Source organism: Ursus americanus, chromosome 26 (assembly GCF_024610735.1).
Source record: "Ursus americanus isolate L20-20 chromosome 26, mUrsAme1.1.p, whole genome shotgun sequence".
Classification (NCBI taxonomy): domain Eukaryota; kingdom Metazoa; phylum Chordata; class Mammalia; order Carnivora; family Ursidae; genus Ursus; species Ursus americanus.
In genome coordinates, this window is record NC_142152.1 from 44,780,984 (window position 1) to 44,795,755 (window position 14,772).

At 65.6% G+C, this 14,772-nt stretch overlaps 1 protein-coding gene across 3 annotated transcripts in view; it reads right to left on the reverse strand.

The window, feature by feature from the left end:
* Positions 1–14,772, reverse strand: part of AHNAK2 (AHNAK nucleoprotein 2) — a 37,110-nt gene that overhangs the window by 9,563 nt on the left and 12,775 nt on the right. For all 3 annotated transcript variants that reach the window (XM_087856306.1, XM_087856304.1, XM_087856305.1), the window contains exons 4-7: positions 14,227–14,334; positions 13,257–13,398; positions 12,761–12,945; positions 36–12,605 (exon numbers count right to left, since the gene is read on the reverse strand). In XM_087856306.1, the coding sequence (XP_087712432.1) occupies positions 36–12,605; positions 12,761–12,945; positions 13,257–13,398; positions 14,227–14,241 (12,912 nt within the window). In that variant the 5' untranslated portion in view covers positions 14,242–14,334. The remainder of the gene's footprint in view (positions 1–35; positions 12,606–12,760; positions 12,946–13,256; positions 13,399–14,226; positions 14,335–14,772) is intronic.

Here is a 14,772-nt window from a genome sequence, read left to right on the forward strand (position 1 = left end):
CTGGGCAGGGACACCTCCACGTCGGGGGCGTTCACCTCCCCTTTGGCGCCCTTCAGCTCCAGTTTGGGCCCCTTGACGTCCACCTGGGGGGCCTTGAAGTCCACTTTGGGCATTTTGATGCTGGGCATCTGCACCTTGGGCAGGTGCCCTTTGAGTCCGGCTCCGGCCGAGGGCTCCTGGAGCTCCGCCTCGGGCACTTGGCCCTCAGGGAGCTTCAGGCCCACCGCGGCCGTCTTGACGTCTAGGTCGGCAGATGGCAGCTCAGTGGTCACGTCACTGGTCTTGGCCTCGGCCGCTATGGAGGGCACGGACACCTCAGCCTGTACTTTGGGCAGGGACGCGTCCACCGAGGCCTCCAAGGTCTTGCTCGGCGCCGACGTGCCGAAGGACGGCATCTTGAACTTGGGCATCTTGAACTTGCTGTCTCTGGCGGCCACCTCCTTGTCTCCCAGGGACAGGTCAGCCTCCAGCTTGGCGCCGGGCACCTGGGCGTCCACCTCCACGCTGGGCAGGGACACCTCCACGTCGGGGGCGCTCACCTCCCCTTTGGCGCCCTTCAGCTCCAGTTTGGGCCCCTTGACGTCCACCTGGGGGCCCTTGATGTCCACCTGGGGGGCCTTGATGTCCACCTTGGGCATCTTGAGGCTGGGCATCTGCACTTTGGGCAGCTGGCCCTTGATCTTGACCCCTTCTGCTTTGCCCTTCAGCCCGGGCACAGCCACCTCTCCCTCGGGGAGGGACACCTCCAGCTCTCCCCCGGGGAGCTCGACATCAGCAGTGGGCAGTTGGACGGCGCCCTCTGGGGCTGGCACCTCTCCTCCCAGGGAGGGCAGCGTGGCCTCGGCTGCCAGCTTGGGCAGGGACACGTCCACGGATGCTCCCAAATCCTTGCTCGGCGCCGACACGCCGAAGGACGGCATCTTGAACTTGGGCATCTTGAACTTGCTGTCTCTGGCGGCCACCTCCTTGTCTCCCAGGGACAGGTCAGCCTCCAGCTTGGCGCCGGGCACCTGGGCGTCCACCTCCACGCTGGGCAGGGACACCTCCACGTCGGGGGCGCTCACCTCCCCTTTGGCGCCCTTCAGCTCCAGTTTGGGCCCCTTGACGTCCACCTGGGGGGCCTTGAAGTCCACTTTGGGCATTTTGATGCTGGGCATCTGCACCTTGGGCAGGTGCCCTTTGAGTCCGGCTCCGGCCGAGGGCTCCTGGAGCTCCGCCTCGGGCACTTGGCCCTCAGGGAGCTTCAGGCCCACCGCGGCCGTCTTGACGTCTAGGTCGGCAGATGGCAGCTCAATGGTCACGTCACTGGTCTTGGCCTCGGCCGCTATGGAGGGCACGGACACCTCAGCCTGTACTTTGGGCAGGGACGCGTCCACCGAGGCCTCCAAGGTCTTGCTCGGCGCCGACGTGCCGAAGGACGGCATCTTGAACTTGGGCATCTTGAACTTGCTGTCTCTGGCGGCCACCTCCTTGTCTCCCAGGGACAGGTCAGCCTCCAGCTTGGCGCCGGGCACCTGGGCGTCCACCTCCACGCTGGGCAGGGACACCTCCACGTCGGGGGCGCTCACCTCCCCTTTGGCGCCCTTCAGCTCCAGTTTGGGCCCCTTGACGTCCACCTGGGGGCCCTTGATGTCCACCTGGGGGGCCTTGATGTCCACCTTGGGCATCTTGAGGCTGGGCATCTGCACTTTGGGCAGCTGGCCCTTGATCTTGACCCCTTCTGCTTTGCCCTTCAGCCCGGGCACAGCCACCTCTCCCTCGGGGAGGGACACCTCCAGCTCTCCCCCGGGGAGCTCGACGTCAGCAGTGGGCAGTTGGACGGCGCCCTCTGGGGCTGGCACCTCTCCTCCCAGGGAGGGCAGCGTGGCCTCGGCTGCCAGCTTGGGCAGGGACACGTCCACGGATGCTCCCAAATCCTTGCTCGGCGCCGACGCGCCGAAGGACGGCATCTTGAACTTGGGCATCTTGAACTTGCTGTCTCTGGCGGCCACCTCCTTGTCTCCCAGGGACAGGTCAGCCTCCAGCTTGGCGCCGGGCACCTGGGCGTCCACCTCCACGCTGGGCAGGGACACCTCCACGTCGGGGGCGCTCACCTCCCCTTTGGCGCCCTTCAGCTCCAGTTTGGGCCCCTTGACGTCCACCTGGGGGGCCTTGAAGTCCACTTTGGGCATTTTGATGCTGGGCATCTGCACCTTGGGCAGGTGCCCTTTGAGTCCGGCTCCGGCCGAGGGCTCCTGGAGCTCCGCCTCGGGCACTTGGCCCTCAGGGAGCTTCAGGCCCACCGCGGCCGTCTTGACGTCTAGGTCGGCAGATGGCAGCTCAATGGTCACGTCACTGGTCTTGGCCTCGGCCGCTATGGAGGGCACGGACACCTCAGCCTGTACTTTGGGCAGGGACGCGTCCACCGAGGCCTCCAAGGTCTTGCTCGGCGCCGACGTGCCGAAGGACGGCATCTTGAACTTGGGCATCTTGAACTTGCTGTCTCTGGCGGCCACCTCCTTGTCTCCCAGGGACAGGTCAGCCTCCAGCTTGGCGCCGGGCACCTGGGCGTCCACCTCCACGCTGGGCAGGGACACCTCCACGTCGGGGGCGCTCACCTCCCCTTTGGCGCCCTTCAGCTCCAGTTTGGGCCCCTTGACGTCCACCTGGGGGCCCTTGATGTCCACCTGGGGGGCCTTGATGTCCACCTTGGGCATCTTGAGGCTGGGCATCTGCACTTTGGGCAGCTGGCCCTTGATCTTGACCCCTTCTGCTTTGCCCTTCAGCCCGGGCACAGCCACCTCTCCCTCGGGGAGGGACACCTCCAGCTCTCCCCCGGGGAGCTCGACGTCAGCAGTGGGCAGTTGGACGGCGCCCTCTGGGGCTGGCACCTCTCCTCCCAGGGAGGGCAGCGTGGCCTCGGCTGCCAGCTTGGGCAGGGACACGTCCACGGATGCTCCCAAATCCTTGCTCGGCGCCGACACGCCGAAGGACGGCATCTTGAACTTGGGCATCTTGAACTTGCTGTCTCTGGCGGCCACCTCCTTGTCTCCCAGGGACAGGTCAGCCTCCAGCTTGGCGCCGGGCACCTGGGCGTCCACCTCCACGCTGGGCAGGGACACCTCCACGTCGGGGGCGCTCACCTCCCCTTTGGCGCCCTTCAGCTCCAGTTTGGGCCCCTTGACGTCCACCTGGGGGGCCTTGAAGTCCACTTTGGGCATTTTGATGCTGGGCATCTGCACCTTGGGCAGGTGCCCTTTGAGTCCGGCTCCGGCCGAGGGCTCCTGGAGCTCCGCCTCGGGCACTTGGCCCTCAGGGAGCTTCAGGCCCACCGCGGCCGTCTTGACGTCTAGGTCGGCAGATGGCAGCTCAATGGTCACGTCACTGGTCTTGGCCTCGGCCGCTATGGAGGGCACGGACACCTCAGCCTGTACTTTGGGCAGGGACGCGTCCACCGAGGCCTCCAAGGTCTTGCTCGGCGCCGACGTGCCGAAGGACGGCATCTTGAACTTGGGCATCTTGAACTTGCTGTCTCTGGCGGCCACCTCCTTGTCTCCCAGGGACAGGTCAGCCTCCAGCTTGGCGCCGGGCACCTGGGCGTCCACCTCCACGCTGGGCAGGGACACCTCCACGTCGGGGGCGCTCACCTCCCCTTTGGCGCCCTTCAGCTCCAGTTTGGGCCCCTTGACGTCCACCTGGGGGCCCTTGATGTCCACCTGGGGGGCCTTGATGTCCACCTTGGGCATCTTGAGGCTGGGCATCTGCACTTTGGGCAGCTGGCCCTTGATCTTGACCCCTTCTGCTTTGCCCTTCAGCCCGGGCACAGCCACCTCTCCCTCGGGGAGGGACACCTCCAGCTCTCCCCCGGGGAGCTCGACGTCAGCAGTGGGCAGTTGGACGGCGCCCTCTGGGGCTGGCACCTCTCCTCCCAGGGAGGGCAGCGTGGCCTCGGCTGCCAGCTTGGGCAGGGACACGTCCACGGATGCTCCCAAATCCTTGCTCGGCGCCGACGCGCCGAAGGACGGCATCTTGAACTTGGGCATCTTGAACTTGCTGTCTCTGGCGGCCACCTCCTTGTCTCCCAGGGACAGGTCAGCCTCCAGCTTGGCGCCGGGCACCTGGGCGTCCACCTCCACGCTGGGCAGGGACACCTCCACGTCGGGGGCGCTCACCTCCCCTTTGGCGCCCTTCAGCTCCAGTTTGGGCCCCTTGACGTCCACCTGGGGGGCCTTGAAGTCCACTTTGGGCATTTTGATGCTGGGCATCTGCACCTTGGGCAGGTGCCCTTTGAGTCCGGCTCCGGCCGAGGGCTCCTGGAGCTCCGCCTCGGGCACTTGGCCCTCAGGGAGCTTCAGGCCCACCGCGGCCGTCTTGACGTCTAGGTCGGCAGATGGCAGCTCAGTGGTCACGTCACTGGTCTTGGCCTCGGCCGCTATGGAGGGCACGGACACCTCAGCCTGTACTTTGGGCAGGGACGCGTCCACCGAGGCCTCCAAGGTCTTGCTCGGCGCCGACGTGCCGAAGGACGGCATCTTGAACTTGGGCATCTTGAACTTGCTGTCTCTGGCGGCCACCTCCTTGTCTCCCAGGGACAGGTCAGCCTCCAGCTTGGCGCCGGGCACCTGGGCGTCCACCTCCACGCTGGGCAGGGACACCTCCACGTCGGGGGCGCTCACCTCCCCTTTGGCGCCCTTCAGCTCCAGTTTGGGCCCCTTGACGTCCACCTGGGGGCCCTTGATGTCCACCTGGGGGGCCTTGATGTCCACCTTGGGCATCTTGAGGCTGGGCATCTGCACTTTGGGCAGCTGGCCCTTGATCTTGACCCCTTCTGCTTTGCCCTTCAGCCCGGGCACAGCCACCTCTCCCTCGGGGAGGGACACCTCCAGCTCTCCCCCGGGGAGCTCGACATCAGCAGTGGGCAGTTGGACGGCGCCCTCTGGGGCTGGCACCTCTCCTCCCAGGGAGGGCAGCGTGGCCTCGGCTGCCAGCTTGGGCAGGGACACGTCCACGGATGCTCCCAAATCCTTGCTCGGCGCCGACACGCCGAAGGACGGCATCTTGAACTTGGGCATCTTGAACTTGCTGTCTCTGGCGGCCACCTCCTTGTCTCCCAGGGACAGGTCAGCCTCCAGCTTGGCGCCGGGCACCTGGGCGTCCACCTCCACGCTGGGCAGGGACACCTCCACGTCGGGGGCGCTCACCTCCCCTTTGGCGCCCTTCAGCTCCAGTTTGGGCCCCTTGACGTCCACCTGGGGGGCCTTGAAGTCCACTTTGGGCATTTTGATGCTGGGCATCTGCACCTTGGGCAGGTGCCCTTTGAGTCCGGCTCCGGCTGAGGGCTCCTGGAGCTCCGCCTCGGGCACTTGGCCCTCAGGGAGCTTCAGGCCCACCGCGGCCGTCTTGACGTCTAGGTCGGCAGATGGCAGCTCACTGGTCACGTCACTGGTCTTGGCCTCGGCCGCTATGGAGGGCACGGACACCTCAGCCTGTACTTTGGGCAGGGACGCGTCCACCGAGGCCTCCAAGGTCTTGCTCGGCGCCGACGTGCCGAAGGACGGCATCTTGAACTTGGGCATCTTGAACTTGCTGTCTCTGGCGGCCACCTCCTTGTCTCCCAGGGACAGGTCAGCCTCCAGCTTGGCGCCGGGCACCTGGGCGTCCACCTCCACGCTGGGCAGGGACACCTCCACGTCGGGGGCGCTCACCTCCCCTTTGGCGCCCTTCAGCTCCAGTTTGGGCCCCTTGACGTCCACCTGGGGGCCCTTGATGTCCACCTGGGGGGCCTTGATGTCCACCTTGGGCATCTTGAGGCTGGGCATCTGCACTTTGGGCAGCTGGCCCTTGATCTTGACCCCTTCTGCTTTGCCCTTCAGCCCGGGCACAGCCACCTCTCCCTCGGGGAGGGACACCTCCAGCTCTCCCCCGGGGAGCTCGACGTCAGCAGTGGGCAGTTGGACGGCGCCCTCTGGGGCTGGCACCTCTCCTCCCAGGGAGGGCAGCGTGGCCTCGGCTGCCAGCTTGGGCAGGGACACGTCCACGGATGCTCCCAAATCCTTGCTCGGCGCCGACGCGCCGAAGGACGGCATCTTGAACTTGGGCATCTTGAACTTGCTGTCTCTGGCGGCCACCTCCTTGTCTCCCAGGGACAGGTCAGCCTCCAGCTTGGCGCCGGGCACCTGGGCGTCCACCTCCACGCTGGGCAGGGACACCTCCACGTCGGGGGCGCTCACCTCCCCTTTGGCGCCCTTCAGCTCCAGTTTGGGCCCCTTGACGTCCACCTGGGGGGCCTTGAAGTCCACTTTGGGCATTTTGATGCTGGGCATCTGCACCTTGGGCAGGTGCCCTTTGAGTCCGGCTCCGGCCGAGGGCTCCTGGAGCTCCGCCTCGGGCACTTGGCCCTCAGGGAGCTTCAGGCCCACCGCGGCCGTCTTGACGTCTAGGTCGGCAGATGGCAGCTCAATGGTCACGTCACTGGTCTTGGCCTCGGCCGCTATGGAGGGCACGGACACCTCAGCCTGTACTTTGGGCAGGGACGCGTCCACCGAGGCCTCCAAGGTCTTGCTCGGCGCCGACGTGCCGAAGGACGGCATCTTGAACTTGGGCATCTTGAACTTGCTGTCTCTGGCGGCCACCTCCTTGTCTCCCAGGGACAGGTCAGCCTCCAGCTTGGCGCCGGGCACCTGGGCGTCCACCTCCACGCTGGGCAGGGACACCTCCACGTCGGGGGCGCTCACCTCCCCTTTGGCGCCCTTCAGCTCCAGTTTGGGCCCCTTGACGTCCACCTGGGGGCCCTTGATGTCCACCTGGGGGGCCTTGATGTCCACCTTGGGCATCTTGAGGCTGGGCATCTGCACTTTGGGCAGCTGGCCCTTGATCTTGACCCCTTCTGCTTTGCCCTTCAGCCCGGGCACAGCCACCTCTCCCTCGGGGAGGGACACCTCCAGCTCTCCCCCGGGGAGCTCGACGTCAGCAGTGGGCAGTTGGACGGCGCCCTCTGGGGCTGGCACCTCTCCTCCCAGGGAGGGCAGCGTGGCCTCGGCTGCCAGCTTGGGCAGGGACACGTCCACGGATGCTCCCAAATCCTTGCTCGGCGCCGACGTGCCGAAGGACGGCATCTTGAACTTGGGCATCTTGAACTTGCTGTCTCTGGCGGCCACCTCCTTGTCTCCCAGGGACAGGTCAGCCTCCAGCTTGGCGCCGGGCACCTGGGCGTCCACCTCCACACTGGGCAGGGACACCTCCACGTCGGGGGCGCTCACCTCCCCTTTGGCGCCCTTCAGCTCCAGTTTGGGCCCCTTGACGTCCACCTGGGGGGCCTTGAAGTCCACTTTGGGCATTTTGATGCTGGGCATCTGCACCTTGGGCAGGTGCCCTTTGAGTCCGGCTCCGGCCGAGGGCTCCTGGAGCTCCGCCTCGGGCACTTGGCCCTCAGGGAGCTTCAGGCCCACCGCGGCCGTCTTGACGTCTAGGTCGGCAGATGGCAGCTCAATGGTCACGTCACTGGTCTTGGCCTCGGCCGCTATGGAGGGCACGGACACCTCAGCCTGTACTTTGGGCAGGGACGCGTCCACCGAGGCCTCCAAGGTCTTGCTCGGCGCCGACGTGCCGAAGGACGGCATCTTGAACTTGGGCATCTTGAACTTGCTGTCTCTGGCGGCCACCTCCTTGTCTCCCAGGGACAGGTCAGCCTCCAGCTTGGCGCCGGGCACCTGGGCGTCCACCTCCACGCTGGGCAGGGACACCTCCACGTCGGGGGCGCTCACCTCCCCTTTGGCGCCCTTCAGCTCCAGTTTGGGCCCCTTGACGTCCACCTGGGGGCCCTTGATGTCCACCTGGGGGGCCTTGATGTCCACCTTGGGCATCTTGAGGCTGGGCATCTGCACTTTGGGCAGCTGGCCCTTGATCTTGACCCCTTCTGCTTTGCCCTTCAGCCCGGGCACAGCCACCTCTCCCTCGGGGAGGGACACCTCCAGCTCTCCCCCGGGGAGCTCGACGTCAGCAGTGGGCAGTTGGACGGCGCCCTCTGGGGCTGGCACCTCTCCTCCCAGGGAGGGCAGCGTGGCCTCGGCTGCCAGCTTGGGCAGGGACACGTCCACGGATGCTCCCAGATCCTTGCTCGGCGCCGACGCGCCGAAGGACGGCATCTTGAACTTGGGCATCTTGAACTTGCTGTCTCTGGCGGCCACCTCCTTGTCTCCCAGGGACAGGTCAGCCTCCAGCTTGGCGCCGGGCACCTGGGCGTCCACCTCCACGCTGGGCAGGGACACCTCCACGTCGGGGGCGCTCACCTCCCCTTTGGCGCCCTTCAGCTCCAGTTTGGGCCCCTTGACGTCCACCTGGGGGGCCTTGAAGTCCACTTTGGGCATTTTGATGCTGGGCATCTGCACCTTGGGCAGGTGCCCTTTGAGTCCGGCTCCGGCCGAGGGCTCCTGGAGCTCCGCCTCGGGCACTTGGCCCTCAGGGAGCTTCAGGCCCACCGCGGCCGTCTTGACGTCTAGGTCGGCAGATGGCAGCTCAATGGTCACGTCACTGGTCTTGGCCTCGGCCGCTATGGAGGGCACGGACACCTCAGCCTGTACTTTGGGCAGGGACGCGTCCACCGAGGCCTCCAAGGTCTTGCTCGGCGCCGACGTGCCGAAGGATGGCATCTTGAACTTGGGCATCTTGAACTTGCTGTCTCTGGCGGCCACCTCCTTGTCTCCCAGGGACAGGTCAGCCTCCAGCTTGGCGCCGGGCACCTGGGCGTCCACCTCCACGCTGGGCAGGGACACCTCCACGTCGGGGGCGCTCACCTCCCCTTTGGCGCCCTTCAGCTCCAGTTTGGGCCCCTTGACGTCCACCTGGGGGCCCTTGATGTCCACCTGGGGGGCCTTGATGTCCACCTTGGGCATCTTGAGGCTGGGCATCTGCACTTTGGGCAGCTGGCCCTTGATCTTGACCCCTTCTGCTTTGCCCTTCAGCCCGGGCACAGCCACCTCTCCCTCGGGGAGGGACACCTCCAGCTCTCCCCCGGGGAGCTCGACGTCAGCAGTGGGCAGTTGGACGGCGCCCTCTGGGGCTGGCACCTCTCCTCCCAGGGAGGGCAGCGTGGCCTCGGCTGCCAGCTTGGGCAGGGACACGTCCACGGATGCTCCCAAATCCTTGCTCGGCGCCGACGAGCCAAAGGACGGCATCTTGAACTTGGGCATCTTGAACTTGCTGTCTCTGGCGGCCACCTCCTTGTCTCCCAGGGACAGGTCAGCCTCCAGCTTGGCGCCGGGCACCTGGGCGTCCACCTCCACGCTGGGCAGGGACACCTCCACGTCGGGGGCGCTCACCTCCCCTTTGGCGCCCTTCAGCTCCAGTTTGGGCCCCTTGATGTCCACCTGGGGGCCCTTGATGTCCACCTGGGGGGCCTTGATGTCCACCTTGGGCATCTTGAGGCTGGGCATCTGCACTTTGGGCAGCTGGCCCTTGATCTTGACCCCTTCTGCTTTGCCCTTCAGCCCGGGCACAGCCACCTCTCCCTCGGGGAGGGACACCTCCAGCTCTCCCCCGGGGAGCTCGACGTCAGCAGTGGGCAGTTGGACGGCGCCCTCTGGGGCTGGCACCTCTCCTCCCAGGGAGGGCAGCGTGGCCTCGGCTGCCAGCTTGGGCAGGGACACGTCCACGGATGCTCCCAAATCCTTGCTCGGCGCCGACACGCCGAAGGACGGCATCTTGAACTTGGGCATCTTGAACTTGCTGTCTCTGGCGGCCACCTCCTTGTCTCCCAGGGACAGGTCAGCCTCCAGCTTGGCGCCGGGCACCTGGGCGTCCACCTCCACGCTGGGCAGGGACACCTCCACGTCGGGGGCGCTCACCTCCCCTTTGGCGCCCTTCAGCTCCAGTTTGGGCCCCTTGACGTCCACCTGGGGGGCCTTGAAGTCCACTTTGGGCATTTTGATGCTGGGCATCTGCACCTTGGGCAGGTGCCCTTTGAGTCCGGCTCCGGCCGAGGGCTCCTGGAGCTCCGCCTCGGGCACTTGGCCCTCAGGGAGCTTCAGGCCCACCGCGGCCGTCTTGACGTCTAGGTCGGCAGATGGCAGCTCAATGGTCACGTCACTGGTCTTGGCCTCGGCCGCTATGGAGGGCACGGACACCTCAGCCTGTACTTTGGGCAGGGACGCGTCCACCGAGGCCTCCAAGGTCTTGCTCGGCGCCGACGTGCCGAAGGACGGCATCTTGAACTTGGGCATCTTGAACTTGCTGTCTCTGGCGGCCACCTCCTTGTCTCCCAGGGACAGGTCAGCCTCCAGCTTGGCGCCGGGCACCTGGGCGTCCACCTCCACGCTGGGCAGGGACACCTCCACGTCGGGGGCGCTCACCTCCCCTTTGGCGCCCTTCAGCTCCCGTTTGGGCCCCTTGACGTCCATCTGAGGGCCCTTGATGTCCACCTGGGGGGCCTTGATGTCCACCTTGGGCATCTTGAGGCTGGGCATCTGCACTTTGGGCAGCTGGCCCTTGATCTTGACCCCTTCTGCTTTGCCCTTCAGCCCGGGCACAGCCACCTCTCCCTCGGGGAGGGACACCTCCAGCTCTCCCCCGGGGAGCTCGACGTCAGCAGTGGGCAGTTGGACGGCGCCCTCTGGGGCTGGCACCTCTCCTCCCAGGGAGGGCAGCGTGGCCTCGGCTGCCAGCTTGGGCAGGGACACGTCCACGGATGCTCCCAAATCCTTGCTCGGCGCCGACACGCCGAAGGACGGCATCTTGAACTTGGGCATCTTGAACTTGCTGTCTCTGGCGGCCACCTCCTTGTCTCCCAGGGACAGGTCAGCCTCCAGCTTGGCGCCGGGCACCTGGGCGTCCACCTCCACGCTGGGCAGGGACACCTCCACGTCGGGGGCGCTCACCTCCCCTTTGGCGCCCTTCAGCTCCCGTTTGGGCCCCTTGACGTCCATATGAGGGCCCTTGATGTCCACCTGGGGGGCCTTGATGTCCACCTTGGGCATCTTGAGGCTGGGCATCTGCACTTTGGGCAGCTGGCCCTTGATCTTGACCCCTTCTGCTTTGCCCTTCAGCCCGGGCACAGCCACCTCTCCCTCGGGGAGGGACACCTCCAGCTCTCCCCCGGGGAGCTCGACGTCAGCAGTGGGCAGTTGGACGGCGCCCTCTGGGGCTGGCACCTCTCCTCCCAGGGAGGGCAGCGTGGCCTCGGCTGCCAGCTTGGGCAGGGACACGTCCACGGATGCTCCCAAATCCTTGCTCGGCGCCGACACGCCGAAGGACGGCATCTTGAACTTGGGCATCTTGAACTTGCTGTCTCTGGCGGCCACCTCCTTGTCTCCCAGGGACAGGTCTCCTTGCTCTCTCTGAGTCTCCCGCGTTTGTTCCTCTGTTGCAGGCAGATATCCCCCTGTCGTGTCTAATTTTCTTTTCTCCTCTTCCCTTATTGTTTGTCTGTCCTCTGTCTGCTGGTCTAGCGCTGTTGTTGCTCCTCCTTTTTTTTGTTCCATGTCTTGTGTGTGTTTTCCCCCAACAGCCTTCATGTCCTTTTTGGGAGACCACCCGAATGAGGGAATGTTGAACTTAAGCATTGTCCTCCTTTCGTCCCTCCCTCCTTTGTCCTTGTCCCCATCTTTTTTGTCTCCTTCCCCGTGAGCTGTCTCTGCTCCTTCCGCTCCTCCGTCTTCCCGTGCTGGGAGGGGCACTGAGGGCCCCCTGGGGTCTGCTGGCCCTTGTTCCCCCTCCTCCACAGTGTGGGTCTCCTCGGCAATGGCCTCTCCGTGCCTGTCCCCCTGTGCCAGCGCTGCTATGCCTCCTGTGTCTTGCTTTTTTTCTTTGGAAAATTTAAACTTGGGTGTTTTTAAATTGGGGATTTGGATTTGGAATTGGGGTTGGCGGCCCTGTGCGTCTCCTTTGCCTTGCAGAGCCGATCTGGCAATCCCCATTTCTATGTCCTGGGCCGCCTGTCTGTCGCCCTCCCCACCTTGTGGGCCTGAGCCCACGCCAGGCTTCCATTTTGACCTGGTGTCCTCCTGGTCCTTAGTCTCCTTTGCTTTTTTTTGGCGTCCAGACGCCATGCTGGCCCCTTCCCCCAGGGCTCCTGGGCTGGGGGTACCAGGTTCTGTGAGGTGCTCTGCCTTCAGAGCCGGTGTCCCCTCCTCCACCGCTGCCATCCTGTCCTCTGTCCCGCTGTGCACGGTGGCCTCGGTGGCCTCTTGTGTGTCCTCCCGGGGTCCGGCCTCCTCTACGATCCCAGCCTGGAGTGCTCCACCTTGGACCTCTCTGCTCGGTTGCCCCTCCTGCGTCGGACCCTTCCCTGAGCCCACCCTGAATCTCAGGCCCAGGAACCTCGTCCTTCGCTGGCCGTCTGGTGCTGCCTTCTGGTCCTGCTCCTGTGCGGGGAGTGGGGCCTCCGTGTCTGTGCTTGTGGGGGACACGTCGGGCCCATCTCCCCGCCCGTAGGCCTCTGAGGAGCTGTGTGACCGCCGCGGTCCCGGCCTGCGCTTGCTCGTTATTGACTGGAATTTGGGCCAGGACAGCCTCTCCTTCTGGGGCCGCCTGCCTCTGCCCTCCCTGGGCTTGGTGAGCAGTTTCTCCTGGTCTCCACTCCCTTCCAGGGTCTGTGTGGGGGTCTCCGTGGAGCCATCAGCCCCATCTTCGTCCTGAAGTACAAGGAGAGTGAACTTGCAGGTGCTGGTACGAGACAGCTGAGCCCCGGGCTCGGAGACAGAAGAGCGTGTGGTGGGAGCCCCTCTCAGCCTCAGCCCTGGGCGGGGGGAGCTCAGCGGGGCCCAGCCTCCTGGCTGTGGTGCCTTACCTGCTTCTCACTGCCCTTCGGGCCACGCCGAGCCCCACTGGAGGGACCCTCCTCATCCTCTGTGGCAGGACGTTTCCGCTTGACTTGGAACTGAACCTTGTAAGGCTCCGAGTACTGGAGAATCTTGAGAGCGTCTTCATATTTTATGTTGTCAAAGAAGATGGTTGCACTGAGCAGCTGGTCCCCTGGACAGGAACAGAGCGGCCCTCAGCGTTCGTTCCCCTGGTCTCGCTAGGACTCGGAGACAGGCAGCTACGGGATGGAGGAGAGAGGCCCGCGGCCTGGGGGCCCAGCCCCACCCCCCAGGAGCCCTACGTGGGAAGGGGGCCACCCCGCTGCCCTGGCCAGAATACCCAGCACAGCCGCTGTCCCAGCCTGGAAGTGGCCGAGCAGTCTCAGCAGAGGCGTCCTGAGCACTAGGGCCCGTTTTCCTCTAGCTTCCCCCCACCGTCCGTGATGGAGGCCCCGGGGGCCCCAGGGAGGGCGGTCATGGCACCTTCTCTCAGGCTGAAGAGCTTGGCAGCCGTGGAGTCTTTCAGCACTTGCTTCACAAAGATGCCCTGGTCTCCGCCACCCGTGACACTGTAGCCGCTGGCTCCAGCTTCCACCTCGGTCGTCAGCGTCGCCTCTGTGGCCTCCTGCACGGACCACAGCAGAAGCACATCAGGGCCGTGGAGAGCTTCTGCCTATGCCCCGGTGGGCATCAGTGCTTGGGGCCTACCTCCCCTGAGCACGGGGACCCCAGAGTCCTGCCCATCAGCCAGGAGACACGGGGCAAGCCTAGGAGCCCCCAGCCAGGGCCCGGGCTCTCGAATCCAGGCTTCGGAGGAAGCCAGCCGCCAGCCACCTCCTGGGGGAGCGGCCTCCTCTTATCCCCACCCCCATCTGCCAGCCCTCGGAGCAGCTGTCTAGCCCAACGGGCTCCGATGGCAAAGAGGAGGGGCTTCTGCTCGTGGGGTGGCCGAAGCCTGTTCACTCTTCACACACGCTCCAAGCGCCCATGGCTGCCAAGGCGGTGGGTGTTCAAACGGAGGAGGGTAGTGAGTGCCAAGGGTAACACAGCAGACGTATGGCCAGCCTGACTCAGACGCTTTGGGCCCAGCCGAGCCGTGGGCGAGAGGACAGTCTGCCTCGGGGCAGTGCACCCTCCTCACCGGGCGCCCCCAGAATCCAGCACCTTCCATGGTTTGTGCAAGAAGCAGGCAGCAGCTTCACCCGTGGCCGGGCCGAGAACACGGAGGTCTGTGTGCCTGGGTCTCCCTGGCCGGGCGTCTGGGCTCCGACGTCTCAGCTGAAGCCCAGACCAGCCTCTGGAGCCCCCGCCTGGACCAGGCCTGATGAGGGCAACAAGCAGGCCCTTCCCGAGCCTCCTTGCCCCTCTCCTTGCTCCAACCCAGCCCCCCCCCCCCGGCTGGGGTCATTGCAGAGAGCCTACCTCCCAGACCCTCAGGCACCGCCACACCCACCTGAGGACGACTCATCCTGGAGAATGTCCGTGAGTCCCCCGAATCTCGCTTCCACCAAGATCTCCGTCCCCCAGAGCCCGAGGAAGCCCGCCGCCTCGGTGTGTCCTCCTGCAGCCACAGATGCCAGAGGTCACGCATCTGCCCCGCCCCGGGCACCGGAGGGACTCAGGAGACCGGGAGGCCCCAGAGCAGTGCTGTGTGCTGTCAGAGCGGATGTCTTGGCTGGAGGGGGTGACTCTTGGCCCTGGTGCTTCCTGACAGGGCCCAGCCCCAGGCCCCACACCCACACCCAGGGCAGACCCCCCAGGAACTGGGGTTTTGTGTGGAGGGTAAGAAGGAAACACAGCAAGAACGAGTCTTTTAGGAAATACGCCAGCTGCCAGGCCCTCCCCCGGGCCCTCTCCAGAGACAGCAAGGGGACACACACATCCAGAGCACGGGGGCTCTTTCTGCACGCACACCGGCATACGCCATCCCGCAGCATCTGGACCACTGAAGGGGGGTCCTGGGGGCCGGAGGACTCCGAGAGGATGGCGGGACGGGCGT